We start from the raw sequence: 19912 nt of genomic DNA, 5'->3' as shown, positions 1-19912 counted from the left end.
TAATGCCCAATAGCTGATAAACTTGATGCAGTGTGTGACTCATAAAGTTAGTGCCCTGGTCTGTCAGAACCTCTTTTGGTATTCCTACTTGCGAAAAGAATTTCAACAAGGCTGAAGCTATTTGCTTAGCAGTAACATCTCTTAAGGGATATGCTTCGGGGTACCTTGTGGCATAATCTGAGATTACTAGAATAAACCTGTTCCCTGTCTGGCTTCTCTCAACTGGTCCAACAACATCTACTCCTATTCTCTCAAAAGGTACATCAATCACAGGCAAAGGGATTAGTGGTGCAATGGCAGGAGTCCGACCAGCAGTGAGTTGGCAATCAGGGCATGTCTGGCAGTAGTCTTTAATGTCTGTGTACATTCTGGGCCAATAAAATCTTTTAGAGATTCTCAAACATGTCTTTGCAAACCCTAAATGACCTGACCATGGAATGGAATGACCTAACTGCAACACCTCACTTCTTTGTGCTTTAGGTACAACTAGCCGAAGATCTCCCTCCTTAGTTTGCTTATACAGAAGTTCATGTTTTAATACAAAAGGATCATCAAGTAAAACATCAGCATCATCCTTCTGCTTAACCTGTTCAAAACATGTGGCAAGGGTTGGGTCTCCCTTCTGCAGCTGGGCTAGATCATTGGGTATCACAATGTCTGACTCACATAATTCAGGTTCAGCAACATCCTCGTTAGCCTGCTCTGAGGTGTCAATCAACCCTGATACCCAATCTCTACGTTGTTGTAACCTGTTGTCTTTTGTTGGTCCTGACTCCCTCTCAATATCCACAGAACTAAAAGGCAAAGTTTGCAATGGATTATCTGGGTCTGGATTGAGTGTTGTCTGTACTACTTGCTTTGACTGAGCCCTTGTCACTACCCCACACCATTCTGTGTCTTGTAGTAATTCAGCCAACACTGGCATATCTGTGCCAAGGAGTATGGGATAGGGAAGAGTCTCAGCTATTCCAACCTTCATCAAATAAGACTGATTTAAGACCTCTATATACACTTCTGCTGTAGGCAATGGAGTGTTGTCACCATGTACACAACAAACAGTAACCGTCTCTACATCATTCCAGTCTTGTCTGGGCACAAATCTGCGCTGTACTAATGTATATGTACAACCAGTATCTACCAAGGCTAAAACTGGTCTACCATTTAACAAGACAGATCTAACTGGCTGTGAGTTGCATTTCCCGGGGTATGACTGAACTGGATGAGGTACATAACACAGGCTTGCCGTTTTGGGTTTCTTCAGGGGGCAAAGAGGTCTAGTATGTCCTGGCTGACCACAATGATAACATACAACATCATCTTTAACTACCCTCTGTGAAGTTGCATGCGGAGTAGTGGTTTTACTTTGTGGGAGTCTTAGGATCCTGTCTTGAGAGTTTGAACCCCCCCCAAACCCCTCAGACTTACCCCTGATCGAAGGGAGGATTCCAGCATAGCGGAAGTTTCCTGTTCCTTTTCGAGCTGTGATATATGCCTCCGCCAGTCTGGCCGCCTCAGCAGCAGTGATTGGATCATGCTCCTTGACCCAAGTCCGCACATCTGGGTACAAGACTCTTAGGAACTGTTCCAGAACAAGTGCCTCCATAATATCCTCTTTATTGCTGCTGGAGTAGTGCACCCACTTGCAAAACAGGTCTTTCAGTCTGATGTAAAGCTCATGTGGCGACTCATCCCCAGGGGTGTTTAGGTTACGGAACCTCAGCCTATAAGTTTCTGCATTGATCTCATACTTTTTCAATATTGCGGTCTTAACTACATCATAGTCTTGTGTACTTGAAGGGCCCATTGCAACAAACGCCGATCTGGCCTTACCAGTTAGCAACGGTATGAGGTGAATGGCCCAGTCTTATTTAGGCCACTGGTATACCTCTGCCAGTCTCTCAAATGTCAGCAAATAGTGCTCAATATCATCAGAGTCCTCCAGTCTCGCAAGCCGTGGCTCCCGGTCTAACACCCTTGGCGCTGATTTGTCGCACCTTGCTCCATGACTGATACGTTCCACATCCAGTTGCATCTGCGTGACATGGTGACTGAGCACTTTAAAATTTTGTTCTCGTCGAATTGTCTCTCTCTCTTGTCGATCATCTCGATCCTTTTGATATTCCATAAAGGACTTGAACATCTGCGCCAGTATGGAGGGATTTTTGGGTCAAATTATAAACGAAAAGTCTAAAACTAAAAGTCTTAAACCAAAACTAAAAATCTAAATTTGAAACTTAAAGTCCAAGTCGAAAATTTATTTGGTATTTAGGATTGGGCATTTGGTATTTAGGATAGGGCATTTTGTATTTAGGATTGGGCATTTTCTATTTAGGGTTGGGCATTTGGTCATTTAGCCATTTAGGATTTAGGATTGGGCATTTGGGGATTTAGGATTGGGAATTTGGTATTTAGGATTGGGCATTTAATCATTTAGCCATTTAGGATTGAGGATTGGGGATTTGGGGATTTAGGATTGGGCATTTGAGGATTGAGGATTGGGGAGTGTATGCAAATTAGGAGGCGTGGCCCAAATACTGGAGGCTGGGTTTGAAATGGCTGGTGCGCAGAGGCACCTTATGGACAGCAGAGGGAGCTCCCAGTGCTAAGGAACACACTGTAATGAAACCAAACGGAGCAAGTGAGCGGCTTGAGCGAGGACTGTGTGATAACTTCAACTTAATGACAGCTTTGTAACATTTGTGGCCTCAAACACAAAGTCACCAGTGAAAGGAGTGCTATCGTTCTGACGACGAAAAAGCAGCAGACAGACAGTGCAGCAGGTAAGATGCTAACATTAGCTACTAGTTATATAAGCTGATATTGCTAACATGCTTTAATAGGGTATTATTATATTGGGACATGCTGCCTTCTTTTTTAAACTGCGCTTAACCCCTCTGACATTAGTAGATACACTCCTTTCACATTGCCACTAGATGGTCTTGTTTATGTTTTTTTCTTTTTTTTTTTTTTGCTATATAGTATTTTATTAAGATTGTAAGAGAAAAGAAATTAGGCTTGTTCGACTTGAACCGGCGCTGCACACTGCAAGACCGATCGGTTTATGACATCAAAGTACTGCGAGAGCGATTCAAAAGCATAAGGAGCGTCTACTCTCTTTGATGTCATATGTCGTGTGTGTATGTATGTATGTGTGTATATGTATATATAACACAACTCATACAAAAAAAAAAAAAAAAAAAACAAGGTTAGGAAACAGTAAAGGCAGCATGAAGGCCAGTGACGATGTAACAGCAGGGTATTTGTGCAGTGTAAAAAGGACCGCAATATATTGTTATATTATACTCTGACATCGTCTTAACGTGTTTATGTGGTGACTTTGCTGCTTCCAGCTGATATTCTGCTAGTCACTTGCAGTCCGTGCCATTGGGTCACTAACATATTGTCTTGTGTGGAAAGGTTTAACCATCACAGCTAACACTGTAGTTCAGTGTTGTGCTACTCACCTGAAGTCAAACAGGACCAAAGAACTAGAGGGGACTGTTGAACCGTTAAGGCCATGTTTCAGTAACTTTTCTTATAACAATATATAACCCAACCACTGACTTGTCATGATTCTTGCAGATGTTTCACCTGGACATGAAGGACCACTTGTTGTCACAGCTTTGGGTCAGAGATTTGCTGCAGTGTTTCCAGAAGTGCTCACTAGGTCACAGCCAAGCTACGGCTCATTCTGTAAAAACACCACTAGACTCCAGACTTTTTCACTCACTCAGACACATTGGCACTTTATTCTCAAGTATTGTAGTTTATTTTCTCCTCTTAGTTCTTATATATATGACCTTGTAATGATTTTAACTTCATATTCATCGGGAAGGAGGAGGCGGGAACCGGCACACAATCAAAACATTTTAATAATTCAAAAATAAACACAAAACAGCACATCAGCCCCTCACGGACGACTGGTGCGCACAAAATAAAAAGCAAACATAAAATAATGGCCCAGGCCTGGTCCTCTCTCGTCCTTCACTATAGTCACTCCAGTTTTATATCCTTCCATCTCCTACGTGGGACTCGATACCGGCGGTGGGGCTCAGGTGCAGCTCATCTCCAATCACTACACCTGGCCTCACTCCTCGTTCCCCACGCCTCTCGGCCCCGCCCCACTCGCCACAGACCTATAATTACATGAATTTATTTTGTTTGTTATATCTTTAAATTACCTTCTGTACTTTTCTGTTCTCCCTGTAATTATTGTTGTGGTGCCTGATTTCCCCCATAAAAATCTTGACTAGTAACTAACACTTTATTGTCTTTCTTTTTTGTTGCATAATACAAGTAGTCTAGTAAAGCAAAATACAGGCATGTTACAGTTAATTAATCTCAATCAAGGACTTCCCTTTTTATCAAAAATGTTCGGTGTCTTGTCTTCTGTGAGCATATATATATGCATTTTGTCAGGAGAGGACTACAAGGAGAAGGGTAGTTTGTCAAAGACAAAGTCTTCCGGTCTGTTGGGGGGCTGAATTACTGTAGATGTGCTGTATCTTGGACATGCCCTGGTTCTCCTTAAAATAATCTAGACAATACTTCCACAGTTTCACAATAAAGTTGAACACCGTAGTCACGTTGCTCTGTGCTTGGTTGAGGTAAAAGGGCAAAGTCTGCTTCAGTAAGCTGCCTTGGAAGCTCAGTCTCTGGAATGTCAAGATGAGTGTCCACCCCTGCTGCACTTGGTCCACTCCAGTCAGTCCCATATTCTTCACTGACCTGTTGAAGAGCAAAATGACTATTTTAAAAAGTAAACCGTACAAAATCCAAATAAAAGCCAAGAATCAGAGCATAAATGCAAGCAACTTAAGAATCATTGAACTGCTACAGGAACATTCTTTAATGTAATATTTTTTTCAACAGGGACAACATTATTGTTGACATTGTTACCAAGATTACAGACATTTCAGAGCAACCGCAGCCAATGTTGTGTTGTGGCAAAAAAAAAAAACATTCACCACATTAAACATCAACACTGCGTAAGACACAGTCAAATTTATAAAACGAGAAGTATTTATTCTTGCAAGAATAGGCCCAGTCGCCACACAGCAGTTACCCTGTGGAGTGAGTGAATGTGTAGCAGAGGCTTTTCCCCATTAAAATCTCTACCTGCATGATATCTTCACTGTTCCTGAACACATGCCACATTTGCAGGGGAGACATATTCCTGGCAGTTCGGATGCTGTGGTTGTTCCATCCCTGGACAAAGAAGTCGAGATGGGACTGGATCACAGGTATGAAGACCCAGTGGAGAGCATACAGGTGGAGCTCGTTGTCTGGATGTAGCAAACCCATGCTTTCCAAACATGAGAAGATGGAATGGAAAACATCCAACACACAGATGTAAACATCTCGCCACAGCCTCTCGATTCTGTTGGGGGGAAAAAAAGCTGTTAAAGCAACACTAAGTAGGATTTTTTTACCTTCAAATAATGTTTCCAAAATCGTTTCAGTGGTTCATCAAGTGGTGACAGGGTGAATGGCACTTCTGGATTCGTTTTGCGGCCCTTTATCAGCCCTAGCCACACTATACAAGTTTGTCAGATCAGGTCACATTTCTATAGTTTTAATGAGACAATTCTGCTTCCAACCTGTAGGGCGACCGGAGTTCCTTAGTGTTACTTTAACTGTCCACAATTAATTGTAGTAATTTATAACAAGGACACATTGTCATAAATTCAAAGCAGCAGTCCTTATTTTAGTCTATATTCTACATGTGTTTTTGCAAAACGGATTAAAATCGGATCTTCAATTACAGCGCTATATTCAGATATAAAAGAGTGCATGTCACAGAAAGCAACAGGATTGCCTATGAGCTGCATTTTATTGACCATCAGCTAACATGTCTAAATCAAAGACAGCAGTAAGAGTGAGCGGCAACAGCCCTGGTCAGATCATCTCGTTTCTTTTCTTTTAATGAAGATGATTGTGTGTTAAGCGTCTGCTACTTACTTTCACTTTGATTTGCAATTGTTTTGCGCTAGGCTTTATGAATAGGCCTAGATGCTCAGCTGCTAAACACAGGCATGTTGAAGCCTGTAGTAATGTTTTTCATAGATGTTATGGCAGTTGACTCTGCTTATTGTTTTTCGAGAATGTTGCAATCCTCTTTGTATTGTATCTACACAAAATAAATTCTTGGCTTTTTACATACCTTTGGTTATGGACACTGCGTCCCGCAATGTGAGAGTTTCGATTGGTTCCTCTGTGGTGCAACATGAAAGTAGCAACATCTCTGTTTTCACCTCCTTTGTCACTCCGCACACGAGATGGAATTCCGTAGTTTGTGACAGCATGTTGGAACAGATTTAGGACCGTCTCAGCCCTGTTGTTTGTGGATGCACCAAGATAAACCACAAGTCTGCTGAAGCCATCAATGCCACCATGGATAACTATGCGCCACCTACACAAATAATAAAACATTTAAAAAAATAAATTTGTAAGAGACAAACACTGAATACATGGTTTGTCCAACAATCTTTCACATTTACAAAAAAAAATAAATACATGATTTTGCACAATGTAGTCATGAATCGTAAGAGATGCCATTACAATGTCAGAGACTGTTATTGATCTCGAAATAAGCAGTTGGTGCAAAAATAACTCACTAGTGTAACAAAAATAACCATAGACACTTAAACATTCTTTTTACCAGGTCACATTATTAGGCTTTCCGTCTACTTAATGATGGTTAAAGTAAATATTTTGATAATCATTGTTTTACAAAATGAGGGCTTTCTGATTAACATTTTCACCAGCCCCATCTACAAATGGTTGTGTTAATGTGCATTTTTATTAGTGGTGGGCATAGATTTTTTTTTTTTATTATCTAGATTACTAGATTTTTAGACATGTTGTTGCAATAGTAGCATTGCCTTCTGATTATAAAAAAAGTGACCTACCCTAACTGTCTTTAAAAACAGTTGAGAAAAAACAAGTGTATGTTATTTTCCATTTCTGGTGTCCAGTTTGCACCTTAGACTGCTCATTGGTGTAAGAATATGTGTGAATATGAGCTTTCGAAAAAAACTAGTAAGGCGCTATACAAATACAGACCATTTACCATACAGATTTTCATATTACACAACACTTGCCTGATTAATTTATGATTCCCATCTATGTGCCACAAGCTGTTTGGAGCAGGCACACTGTAGCATCTTCTTCTCACTGTGTGAAGACTCAATGAGCGCTCCATTACTCCTTGAGGATCGTTTCTCCTCATGGATCGTTGAACTCGTAATGCTGAAAGACAAGTGCAAAAAAATACCTTTTAATTTATTTGAGACTTTAAACAGTGATTTTGGCCTGTAAATAAACCTTAATTTGTTGAAATACCCACTCCATAACAGCTATTGGAAAGATGAACAACATTTTTCCTTCCAGAATATCTTTCTCAAATAACTGGCAAAAGTATTTTCTTGCCCCTTCAAACACAAAAATAGGTTCTTACTTTGAATCCTCAGGCCTAGTCCATTTAGATGTCCTTGAACCATTTTGTAGCCACAGTTGGGGAACATGTGTTGAATGTCACAAATAATCTTATCAAGTTCTGCATCAGCCATGTCAACATAGAAATCTGAAATTCTGCAATATTAAGGAAAAGACTTAGTAACACATAAAGACTAGTTGATTATGTTAGCAACACTGTGAGAAGTAATGTAACTTTGTAACATAAAAACTAGGACCCTATGTAACAAAACATATTGATATTTGGTCTCTGACCAAGATGGAATTGATGATAATTTTCTAAAACTAAATAAAATGTAAGGTTCCTAACTTTATCAAGTGTGAGTGATAAACTTAACCTTTGACCTTATTTTGAGACTGTGCTCATGTTGGTTGCCACTGAATGGCCATATTGGAAAAGGCCTTGCAACCATATCCTGCGTTCTGTAATCTTATGAGATGATCAAGTCAGCTATACCAAGGCTCAACATATCTGACCTTTCAGCCTTAAAAATTAATGACGTCTTTAAATGTGCTTTAGGTTGTTATATTTTAGCACAGATGTTAAAAAAAAGTGAAGAAAAAAAAAAGTGTTCCTTCCTTTACGCGTGACTGGTGTATAAAACACAGATAAAACACCAGTAAAATACAGCCTACAGCTTACATCCAGTGGGCAGTTACTTGGCAAATCTTGTCCTAGCTGACCCTTCTGCAGTTGTTACAATAAACTTAGAAAACACCCCTCCCCAGCATAACATTTCATTAACTGCATGTCATTTTGCACCACTAGTCCAACATCTACCTATATATTTCAATTTTGATATAGCTTACTATGATGTTCTACAACGCAAGAGACGCATGCCCTCCAAAGTACACGGTACCATGACGATGGGACTCTTTGATCGTGCTTGCTTGTCTTAGTTATGACTTCATGTCCAAACTAGTGAACTTCTGACCCAATAACTTTTAGCGTGGTTCCACAAATTTAAGTATCTATTAACGTTATTTAAGAAGCTGCTGTAATGAATATAACGTTACTTAGTTAAACATAACGTTACTAGGTGCAACCCATGGCAGGGATATTAACATCATTAATAACGGTTCCTGAAGCATATTGTGAAAGTTATACATACGTTAGGGTTACAACAATTTAGATTAAACTAAATAAAATTCAGATAGTTAAACTTTAAATTACAAACCTTATGTCGTGGTCTCGCATTCTTCTCCATATTGTTTTTTCAGACACCCTTAAAGCAAGGGCTATCTTACTAACAGGGATGCGCAGCTCAAGATACTTGCATATGACATTAATAGATATTGGTATTGCAGGGCGTCCTGGTCCTGTATGTTCGTCCCGTGTCTGACTTCGATACGCGGTTCCACCTTCAGCTGCCGTGGTCATTTCAAGTTGGATAGCCTGTCGAACTGATTCCAAAGCAGAAACAAACTCTTGAGGAAACGCAGAGTTTGTGAGTGCTGAGACCTGCCCTATCCTTTCCAACAGCCAGTCAACCCGGTATAATATAAAGTCTGTACTAACGATGGCTTGCTCAGTTTGTTCTGTCAGTTCCAGCAGCTGCTGTCTAACATAGTCCACCATTTGAATGTGGTCCATTATCAGAGTCCGAACATTTGGATTAGCATCCACTCCCGCCCAAACACTGGATCACGCTCCTGCCTGTACGACCCCCCTAACTCTACCTCTGATTGGCTTAGACTGACGATGACGTTTCTCACGTAGCCCTGAGTTCTGCAGTCTTTGTCAAATAAGCTAACATTTATTGTTCAACCACAATCACTTTTTATAAATGTAGTCCACTTGCACTTGTTCATATTATAGGTAGTAGCAATTCAGTCATGATTTAGTAAAATTTCCCGGCCCTTGTCCGTCCTTTACGTGTTGAACTGGTGCACTGTAATTGAGCATACCTGTCCTATGGTCCTATCTCCCTCCAGGGGGCTTCACTTTCACCTTGCAGGGAAACCACGATTTTGTATTTCACATTCACTTTCAAGATAAAAATTCTCACATACAAAATGAACATTTTTTTTATTATTTTATGTTAACTTTTAAGATTAATGTGTTACATAACATTAACTTTCAAAGTCTCACCTGAGATACTCAGTTTGCAATAATGCTATGTGTTGCATCTAAAACAAATTCACTCACATTACTGAATTTCCCTTGGAAAATTTTGACTTTAACCATCTTCATGTAAAGTTAGCAGTTTTTTCTTTCTATCACATACTGTGATATTTGACTATATTTAGACAAACAAACTTAAAGGGACGCTCCACTTTTTTTGGATATAGGCTCATTTTACAACTCCCCCAGAGTTAAACAGTTTCACCGTTTCCGAATCCATTCAGCCGATCTTCGGGTCTTTAGAAGAATGTCAGTAACCAGACAGTTTTTGGTCCCATTGACTATTTATTAATATTTTTTTTTAAATATATATATATATAATTTATTTTATATTTATTTGTATATCTATTTGTTTATATATATATATATATATATATATATATATATATATATATATATATATATATATATATATAATTTATTTTATATATATTCAATGGGACCAAGAACTGTCTGGTTACTGACATTCTTCTAAAGACCCGAAGATCGGCTGAATGGATTCGGAAACGGTGAAACTGTTTAACTCTGGGGGAGTTGTAAAATGAGCCTATTTCCAAAAAAAAGTTGAGTATCCATTTAAGCTGTAGAGAACGAACCAACTACGGTGGTTAATTAACTCTCTACAGGATGCGCTTGGAACGTTAACCTGCAGACACTCGGAACTCCATGGCACTTGACCCTGATATAACTTTTGTATTCTTAGAACATTTCTATGTTTACATAAGTGCATTGGGTTACAATGAACATGTCAGTATGTAACACTGCTACATAAAAAGGATAAACAACTCCTTGAAACTGTCCCTTGAGTAGCTAGATAAACCCAAATCCAGTGTCTGCTGTACGAACAGCTCCTTCAAGAGCTTCTTTAAAGTTGCTGTAGCCTGTATGATCTCCCGGAATTTGCAAAGTCTCATAGCAGGTCTTGGACTTTGGCAGCAGACCAGAGGTAACCTTAATGTAGAGGTGTTGTGGAAAGATCACCCAGCCAACCCAAAACTTGAGGAGGTCTTTCAAACTTTCTGAATTGGCTATGAAAAAAATGACATGAAAACAACATTTAAAAATCCATTGTGGTCTGTTTTCTGTATGAAACTTCATTGTTTTAATCTCACAACCAATACACAACTTACAGACAATAGATAAATAAAAGTACTGACGTTGACAGTTATAATAATCCACCTAACTCATTATCTCCACAAAGGATGTTTTCAATGCGTGTCTGTCTGTTTATCAGCTGCATAGTGGAAAAGCTACCAGGATTCTGGTGCTTCCTTCAGAATTGTTCATATGTTTTTTTGTGTGCTTTAAACACAACAAACAAAATAGCTACACATTGTGTACATTTCGTATCAGTATCAGTATTGAACTTATGGAAGACATTTATGGTAGATTTATTTTAAGCTCACAACAAAACTAACAAAACTATCTGAATAGATAATAGACTATCTGAATCTTTGTTGGGTATAAAATATGTCAAGTTACATTTTAAACTATGGAAATTCAGGTTCATGTGTAGCAGTATGGAAGCAAGTCTACCGGTATTTCTTCTGTGACAGGTTATTACTTAACTCACCATTTTCCACGTACTGTCGGAAAAATGCGAGAGCAGAGCACTGCTGTTCAATGTTGCACTCCTGCTCACTGTCAGAGCTATCATTTGAAGGCCAAATGACTCGTTCAAGAATCATCTAGGTACATGTGAAGGTAGATTCAAAACCATCAGAATGCCATATAAACTCTCAACCTGAAATACTATATCTTGTGTGATACTACCAAACATCTTGAATGAATGGCATAGGATTAATAATGTAGAAATTGTACCTCTGGCATGACCACCAGGCTTGATGAACGGGGGAAAAGAACTGCAGCAGTCTCTGGTTTTTCCTTAAGAAGTTGCAAAACGCCAGTGTCTTTCAGGCCTTTTTTCAGCTGCTTGATCTGACGGATCCTTCGAGTAATCACCTGAAAAGGATTTTCCAAATTCAACTCTGACTAAAAATGTAGTTTGACTTTGACATTTAGAAATTAAACCTGCTGTAAAGTAAGAATGATTTCCAAAATAGACATGTTAATAGATTATATTTATCAATTAAAATGTAAAGTCAGTGAACAGAAACAAAATCTAATTTAGAAACAAAATCTAAATCACAAGAGTATTTGGCATGACCATCCTTTGTCTTCAAGACAGCTACTTCTAGGTAAACTTACCCAAAGTCAGTGATCTTTTAGCTTTCAGCAGCATGACAACAACCCCAAACATACAGGGAAAGACATTATATAATATATATCATCTAATATAGTCACACATCTTTAGTTTAAAGAAGAACCTTGTGTCCTGGAAGTGATGGTATGGCCCCCACAGAGCACTGATCTTAACATAATCAATTCTGTCTGATTACATGAAGATAGAGAAGCAACTGAAGCTTCGTAAATCCACAGAAGAACAGTGGGTAGTTTTCCAACATGTTTGGGCTGACCTACAAATGTAGAAGCCTACTTCCGCTCAATTTCATTTCGCTTCTTTACTCAGTCTGATACAGCGTCAGAGCTTTCGGTTTGCCACCGGTCTGAAAACAGCCGGGCCAATCAACGAACAGAGGGCGGGCTGAGAGCCGTGATGTAGATGCTAAGCACCGAGTTTTAAATTGTAGGTTAGAGAAATCGAAAACCGAAACGACCGCGGAAATGGGAAACGAGACACGGGATGCAATTCGCTCTGTTATGGAGAACATTCAACTCTTTTTCAAACTGAAGCCAGAACAAGAAGAGTGTTTAACAACAGGTTTACAGTGGAAGTTCAATCATAGATTTGAGTTCGATGCATGATGTCTGTGCTTCGATGCGGCTGTACAGGCGCATAACATAACTAAACGTATCTGATTGGCTTACGGGTAACCAATGATTTTAAACTTCAGAGAAGCGCCTCCTAGTGAGAGAGAAAACACTTCTCTATTATGCCATTCCAGACTCTGTCTACGAAGCAAAGTGAAGTAGCAGAGTCTGGTATTACCAGGCTACAAATGTAGGTCAGCCTTCAAAAACCTTGTGCAAGCAAACCTAGAAAAACTGATGCAGTTTGAAGGCAAAAGGGTGACAAAAGGCAAAACAGTAAACGCACCACCCCCAATACTCACTTTACTTTTCGTCTGAAAGCACCTTAAGAAAGTATGTTACTTACCGAATGGTGAAGGATCTTTTCTGCAAGCCAGTTCCGGTTGGTGTCATTAACAACAGTGGGCAGATCCCAAGCAACACACATCTCGGCAACATTGTGTTTATCAGCTGGGCTCAAGGGGTCCTTGCTGGTAAGCTGTTCAATGTACAATTGACATATGCGATTGTTAAAACAGCTGCTTATCCAAACAATACAGTCGCATCAAGTCAAACATCAGAAAAAAACAAACAAACAACTACAAAAAACAAAAAAAACGGAAACGAGACAAAAGGTAAAGACCAAGTATGTCCAAAAATAAAGAGGTTACATATTATGATGTCCCATGAAAATTTAGTAGGCTAATATTTGATATACATTATACAGTAGGCTACATACATTGTGCATCAAGTGACTCCAGTGGCTCAACCGTAAGTCGACTCACGCGAATAGAATACTTTTTGAATAAATTATGAATAAATAATAACAAAAACAACAACAACAGAAAGACATACCAGAGTGACAACTTCCCTCACATCAATGTCTGGGCTGTCTTGAGTTGCAAGCTGGTTTGTGTCTTCTTTTCCAGAAATTAAGTCCAAAATGGCTTGGCTTAATCCAGTCAGCTTTGGTCCCCCATTTAAAAAGGAGTGCCCAATAATCCGTCCAGCAACATGAAAGATATCGCCTTCCAGCAGGAAAGTAGAGGTGGAAGGCACCAGGTGGTCTTCCTCACCAACAAAGAGCAAACTTTTGTTGGTGTCATCTTAAAAAAAAAAAAAGTAAATATATTGTATTTTATTCAGAAACACATAGTAACACAACCAAAAATACATTATATACCTAGGCCAAAACTGAATCCAGACTGGAGTTTTGAAATCCCAAAAGTGAAAAAGAACCGGTTCACTCCATCTCCCACTGCGGGATCACCTGTAACACGAGTTGAGAGATGTTGTATCATTTGTGCTTGAATGAATATGCCACTTACTGACACCTGTAACAAAGCAGTAACCACAACCCTTTATACTGCCATTACCTCAGGTTTTGAATGTATTTCTATTCTGTGGATTTGGCCATTTTTTGTGGGGAAAAAAACTCAAATTACAGTTGGCTGCCTCTAGGGTGTGTCTAGATTTCCAAGCTAAGCTTTCTGGGGTTTTTGAGGTGTCATTAATTTAGAAAAACAGAGCAAAAATCTCAGTGAAAACTATGAAATATCAGCAGAATACCTTATATACTAATATTATTTAATAAAACTATATAATCACTTATACTATCCAATTCTGTTGGAAACACTGAATAGTACCTTTCAAAAACACACAAAATGGACTGGCCCAGTTGATGTTATTCTGCTTGTAGAAAACCACAACTGCACGCTCTTTCTCCTCTGGGCTCTCATGCATATCCATTACATATTTCAGACTCCTGTATGTTTCTGATTGTTGCAGTAAATCCCTTCTGTAGGTCTCAGCTGCCTTTTCTGGATCCTTTTCAGCTTTCCATTCTGAAAATGATATTAGAGAGAGAAAAAAAGTAAGTTATTATAAATTTAATAATAATAATTATTAGTATTATTATATCAGTGGTCGAGCGGGCTGCCACAAACAAATCAATATATGGTATGATGTAAACATACGGCTCTGATTGTTAGGCGCAGTGTGAGCACAGGCCAGTGGGGACAATCATGCTCAGGCACAGTACAAGGCAACCGGGCCTAGTGTGAGTACACCCTTATGCAATGACTATACTTTTCCGCACACGCGAGACAAAAAATTGTCATCAGAGGGGTACGCGTAGGGTCCACGTGCCTCTCCTTTTTTATGACTGCGCCAGGTCCACAGACAAACTAGCACTACCAGGGCACCAACTGATCTACTGTGCATGTGTGGAACGTGTCCGCCATGATGACTGCAGAAGGGAGTATGAACAGAAGTAGTCCGTGTTCGCAGCTGTCTTTGTCCGTGTTTCCTCCTGAGTATATTCGAGGCTTTTAGATAATGTTCTTAACCTCCAAGATCAATCACTGACGTTATTAGCAATGCTATCTACTGTATAAGACCATATCAACACTTTGGAGAAAGAAAAAGGGTCAACTATAAGAAAAGCTCTTAAACATACCGGCATTATGACTTTTTTCAGGAGATTGAAAGATGTTGACTGAACCATTGTAACTGCTGGTTGATGGCTGTTCTTCTCTCTGTCTCGATTGCCTTTGGAGTCTGTGGTGGTCGCTGTCGGTTTGTGGCCATCTATCAGTCTGTCTCTCAGTGTGTTGACTGCTTTCAATCTGCGTCTGCCTGTACATGTCAGTCTCATTTTGAGTGTGTCTATGACCTCTGCCCTCTGATGTTGTCTGTCTTTCTGTACTGGTGTCCATCTTTCCATGGTTGTCAGACTCAGCTTGTACTGTGGGAGTTTCTGTGTTGCCAAAATCTCTGAAATTTAAGAAGAGATTAACAATACACACATTTAAAGAAGCTAGAATTTAGATTTAATTGATAAATAATGTCAATATAACATACCTTGTACAAATGTCTACGTGATCCTGCATATTGGAATGTTTGAAACTGTTGTGGCAATACATGCACTCAACCATTGGTCCATCATTTTCATCAGCAGAACTCCCCCATACCTAGAAGTAATAAGAAGTTAAAAAAACAAACAAAGAAATAAACATGGAATTGAAATGTAAAGTTAACAAATTCATAAAACATAGATCATAACAGACACACTGTGATTATTAAAGGAAACATTGCATTCTTTCAGATTGTGCATAAGGGGGGCTTTCACACCTGAAAGTCCGCACCAAGGTCCGAACCAAAGTTAATGTTTTGATACATTAGGTTAGTTTTGGTTTGGTATCACACTGCAATTCTGTGACAGCACTAAAGAACTTTACATTAAATACTTGTGTCCTGTTGTCATCATATATGTAGGCTGCGTCTCCCTATAATTGACATTATTTGGTTTATTAAACGGTTTAGCGGGGAGCTTTGATAAGAATGGATGAATAAAACATTTACATATGCATATTTGCCACGATATTGTTATTATTATGGCATTACTACCTGCAGCACCAACTAAACTGAAGGCTAGTTCAAATTCACAATTAAACATCCTGGTTGTGTGAACATTATAACGTCGCCAACAGGAAAGGAGGAGAGACCAAAGAGATGGGTGGCAGTGAGCTTCTATAGTGGCCATCTGTTTGAAAAGATGAGCTGTCACGGGAGATTTATAATTTACAAAGCAATCGCCGAACATCCTATAAATAATCTGAAAGTACGAACCATCCAAAAAGTGCTTTCATACCATAAATGAACCAAACCATGGTTCAGGTTGGTCCGGACCGAGACTACCTCTTTTCATCAGACCAAATTTCACCTGTTTGGTCCGGACCATGGTCCGGGGAGGTTTCACACCTGTATTTTTGGTTCGGACATAACTGAAAATTCCAAAATGGACGAGGTAGATGTGAAAGGCCCCTAAGACAGCTTTGATAATCATAACAGTTCCAATGTACAACAAACCTGCAGCCTAGACCAAATAATATAACTGCAATCTAGCATCATATTGCTATTTTGCTAAGCACCTACATTACCCAAAAGGTAATCCTACTCTTAATTTAAAAAAAATCAAATGATCAAAATTGTATTATTGTATGTAACAGCAAATTGAACTGGAAGGGTCATTATAGATTGTATAGTAAACTCACTGGTTCTAGACACAGATCTTTTTGCAGAGGTCTAATGTAGATAGTGGCTTTGCCAAGTCCTGCTTCAGCACTGAGAAGGTACATTGGGGAATATCCATTTTTTGGGCAGGGCAGAACCTCAAGCACCTTGCTTCTGGTTGAACCGACGATATGAAGCAGTTCATAACCACCCCCATCCCTGAGTTTGGGATAGTGGTGGACCAACTGTGCTGAGAAGTCACTAGCACTGCAAAGTTTATCTTAAAAGAAAGAGGTACAAAGGTTATGAGTGGTGAATTAGGTTTGCAGTTTAACTTTAAGACTTCCAGATGAACTGGCTTTATTCTAACAATAGCAAGTTAAGTAATACATCAATATTTAAAATATCTATAATGTCTAAAGAAAAAAACAAAACAAATTCAAAGTCTTCTGAACACACACACGGTACTTGAGCTTAAAAGTGGCTTATTAAACATACCTGGGAATACTATTTTACGCTCCCCCATTCCAGCAGCTGTCAGCGTTTCTTTATACGACAGTGAGGGGACTTCGTCATCCTTTCTGCTACTCATACAAAAGAACTTGTGTGTGTATGAGGTGGTACTAGATGGTTTGATTGACCACAGAGATGCTGGCCTCTTTTTGGCTGCAGGTCGGCTATATGGCGAAAAGATTCTGGACAGCTCGTCTAGATTGGGACACACAGTTAAAGCATAGTTACCATTTGATCACAACTAAATTGTTTTGTGTTTAGATACCATCATATTCTACATTTCATTAAGACTATATTAAGAGCGAATTTATAAATAGATAACCAATAAAATATATATTTATACATTCATACTAAATGACTGCTATAGTACAACTTACGTTTAGGACTAAAGTTACTCATAAGTAGTTTAATAAAATAAGTTTTGACTTTTGTTTATTAGATAGGCTAGTTACATGTTTTGAATATATATGTATATTATATGATTTTAAATTTGAAAGTAATATTACATGGCTTGCCTTGGTTGAATTCTTGATAACAGAACGCTGCGAAGTAAGTTAACTGTTATAACAGACCGTTGTCATGAAAGAAATTGCGTTGCTATGGACGCAGTTCTGTTTAGCTGAAGCAATACAATCGTTTTTAAATCAATAAACTTCTTTTTAAATCAATATTTTGTGTCAAATTAATGATTTATTTGGTAGCCATGTAATAAGAGGTATAATGTATAGCGAATACAGGGGTCCCGATGCAGCCTCGTTATGTTATGTATCCTTGTAACATCGGCTCCATTAGCGCTCGCCATTGTGTGACTCGCACGCGGATCCGCTCATCATATTTAACTTTAACGTTATCTTGACTTTGACAGGAAAAATACACATTGCACTTAATGTTTTTCTAACATTAATGTAACTTACCTTGAACAGCATGGTGGGCGCGAGTCGGGGTTGAGTTTAGACCGAACACTTTCGGTGTTGGTAAAATGGACGAGGTGGTGGTCGAGGAAGAAGCCTCTCCAACGTTACTGGAAGCCTTTTCTTTGTCCAAAACGTCCAGCGCCTGTCTCAACAAAGATGCTAGCTCTGGCTTTGCCATTGTTAATATGGCAGCCAATGTGGATGGCAGAGCATGCAGAGAACCACAACTTTTACTCTGAAGAGGACGCTCTGACAGTGTGCTCCTTAGCACTGGGAGCTCCCTCTGCTGTCCATAAGGTGCCTCTGCGCACCAGCCATTTCAAACCCAGCCTCCAGTATTTGGGCCACGCCTCCTAATTTGCATACACTCCCCAATCCTCAATCCTCAAATGCCCAATCCTAAATCCCCAAATCCCCAATCCTCAATCCTAAATGGCTAAATGATTAAATGCCCAATCCTAAATACCAAATTCCCAATCCTAAATCCCCAAATGCCCAATCCTAAATGGCTAAATGACCAAATGCCCAACCCTAAATAGAAAATGCCCAATCCTAAATACAAAATGCCCTATCCTAAATACCAAATGCCCAATCCTAAATACCAAATAAATTTTCGACTTGGACTTTAAGTTTCAAATTTAGATTTTTAGTTTTGGTTTAAGACTTTTAGTTTTAGACTTTTCGTTTATAATTTGACCCAAAAATCCCTCCATACGCCAGAGCAGTAACAGCAGTATCAGCTCCAACCCCAGAAACCATTGCAGACTGCACTTCCTCATCTGGATCATCCTCAACTTCACTCTGGTCCACATCTGGCCTTGTTTTTTCATCAGGCTGATTCCTTGTCTTTGGTGGCATTGTAAAAACAAGAATGTCTACGTCACCTCAGCGGTACAAAAAAAAAAACTTCTGACACCAACTGTAACAGAGACAGGGGTGTGCCAACTGCTACAAGGTGTTCAAGCAGTGGCGGCACCCCTGCTCTGGATGTACCGGCCCATGGAGGCGTGAAAAAAAATGAAGTGACGTGCTGATGAAGTCACAAAGTTGGTGTTTATTCCAAAATGTGAAAAACAAAGATTTTTCAAAATAATTCAAATTATATTTACAGTGTAACTCAAAAAGTAGAAAAAAAAATAAAATAAAAATACATACAAAAAATAGAAAAAAAAAATTGTACAAAGTTTAAATGTACAAACAAAACTTTTGGCTATGTCAATAATTTGACCCAAAAATCAAGCAAGCAACTTTTCCCCGACTCACTCTACGAGCCCCATTACCAGACTGAGAGAAACACTTAAAAAGTATAAGCCCCTCCCACTAGGACTAAACCATTAAATAATTGATGGTAACAAATAAGTTCAAGAAAGACAAAACAATTAAATAGCAACTTAATTGTAACAAAGGCATAATTATTAGAACTAAAAACATGCAGAAATATACAACCATTTCAAACAACACAAACTTAATTCATCATTATGGTTTACCAAAGCATCAAACAAACACCAATCTCCCCGTCCAGCATGAGACCAATTAAGTGTGCCTTCTATTGGCGGGAAACCGGTATTTAAAAATGGTGGCAATGTGGTGCCTGGGTTTCTTCTGTTTTTTTTTTTTTTTTTTTTATGAGAAAATGTTCCAGTACGTAAGTATGACTGTTTACTTTATGTAAGTGGATGATTGAAAACAATAAACATTTAACATGTCAACCGGTTTTGTTTGTATTCTTAACAATACATAAATTAACAAAAAAAAATTGACTCACCAAGTGTTAACCTAAACAAAAAAATGGTGAGAACAGGATCAACACTTAAACAATACACAATCAATTACATACACACACATACCTGGTGTTAACTGGTGTTACATTGCGCAAAACAAATATGTGTTGTTGTATGAAAAGTCTATGCATGCCTAGTGTGTTGTGTTCTAAGTCCAGTGCCAGTATCTAGTCACAGTGCCCCACTGTGACAGTTGGCATTTATCATTATTATTGCATGTAAGTGTTGGGGTGGGCAAAGGATGCAATTCATTATGGGGTAGGCTAATCTTCATTTTT

At 39.0% G+C, this 19912-nt stretch overlaps 2 protein-coding genes across 3 annotated transcripts; both read right to left on the bottom strand.

The window, feature by feature from the left end:
- Positions 1 to 4045: 4045 nt before the first annotated feature.
- Positions 4046 to 9820, bottom strand: LOC113073001 (uncharacterized). The gene is made up of 6 exons (XM_026245882.1): positions 8655 to 9820; positions 7460 to 7593; positions 7104 to 7251; positions 6164 to 6412; positions 5119 to 5380; positions 4046 to 4728 (listed from the first exon to the last, which is right to left on the bottom strand). Exons 1-6 carry the CDS (start codon positions 9068 to 9070, stop codon positions 4528 to 4530), a joined length of 1410 nt encoding a protein of 469 aa, XP_026101667.1. The 5' UTR covers positions 9071 to 9820; the 3' UTR covers positions 4046 to 4527.
- A 287-nt stretch (positions 9821 to 10107) lies between these two features.
- LOC113073000 (uncharacterized) lies at positions 10108 to 18345 on the bottom strand. 2 transcript variants are annotated; one of them, XM_026245880.1, is made up of 12 exons: positions 17854 to 18345; positions 16925 to 17134; positions 16468 to 16706; positions 15275 to 15384; positions 14871 to 15187; positions 14059 to 14256; positions 13596 to 13682; positions 13268 to 13518; positions 12780 to 12911; positions 11423 to 11563; positions 11175 to 11289; positions 10108 to 10629 (listed from the first exon to the last, which is right to left on the bottom strand). In XM_026245880.1, exons 1-12 carry the CDS (start codon positions 18029 to 18031, stop codon positions 10412 to 10414), a joined length of 2196 nt encoding a protein of 731 aa, XP_026101665.1. In that variant the 5' UTR covers positions 18032 to 18345; the 3' UTR covers positions 10108 to 10411. The 2 variants fall into 2 exon arrangements, with proteins under 2 accessions (XP_026101665.1, XP_026101666.1); XM_026245881.1 differs by lacking the exon at positions 17854 to 18345 and adding an exon at positions 17446 to 17822.
- Between the last annotated feature and the right edge of the window lie 1567 nt (positions 18346 to 19912).

The sequence above is a fragment of the Carassius auratus genome, unplaced genomic scaffold (assembly GCF_003368295.1).
Source record: "Carassius auratus strain Wakin unplaced genomic scaffold, ASM336829v1 scaf_tig00011242, whole genome shotgun sequence".
Taxonomy (NCBI): domain Eukaryota; kingdom Metazoa; phylum Chordata; class Actinopteri; order Cypriniformes; family Cyprinidae; genus Carassius; species Carassius auratus.
Note: the sequence above shows the minus strand (reverse complement) of the source record. Positions and strands in the feature narration are given on the sequence as shown.

Bases quoted from the DNA above. Each gene is read 5' to 3' on its own strand.
- LOC113073001 (XM_026245882.1), bottom strand. From the start codon at position 9,070: ATGGACCACATTCAAATGGTGGACTATGTTAGACAGCAGCTGCTGGAA. The intron at 7,594-8,654 runs GTTTGTAATTTA...TTAATATTGCAG, and splicing joins ATGCGAGACCACGACATAAG to AATTTCAGATTTCTATGTTG. The intron at 6,413-7,103 runs GCAAGTGTTGTG...TTATTTGTGTAG, and splicing joins GGGAATCATAAATTAATCAG to GTGGCGCATAGTTATCCATG.
- LOC113073000 (XM_026245880.1), bottom strand. From the start codon at position 18,031: ATGGCAAAGCCAGAGCTAGCATCTTTGTTGAGACAGGCGCTGGACGTT. The intron at 16,707-16,924 runs GTATGTTTAATA...CTTTCTTTTAAG, and splicing joins GCGTAAAATAGTATTCCCAG to ATAAACTTTGCAGTGCTAGT. The intron at 15,385-16,467 runs GTGAGTTTACTA...TATTACTTCTAG, and splicing joins AAGATCTGTGTCTAGAACCA to GTATGGGGGAGTTCTGCTGA.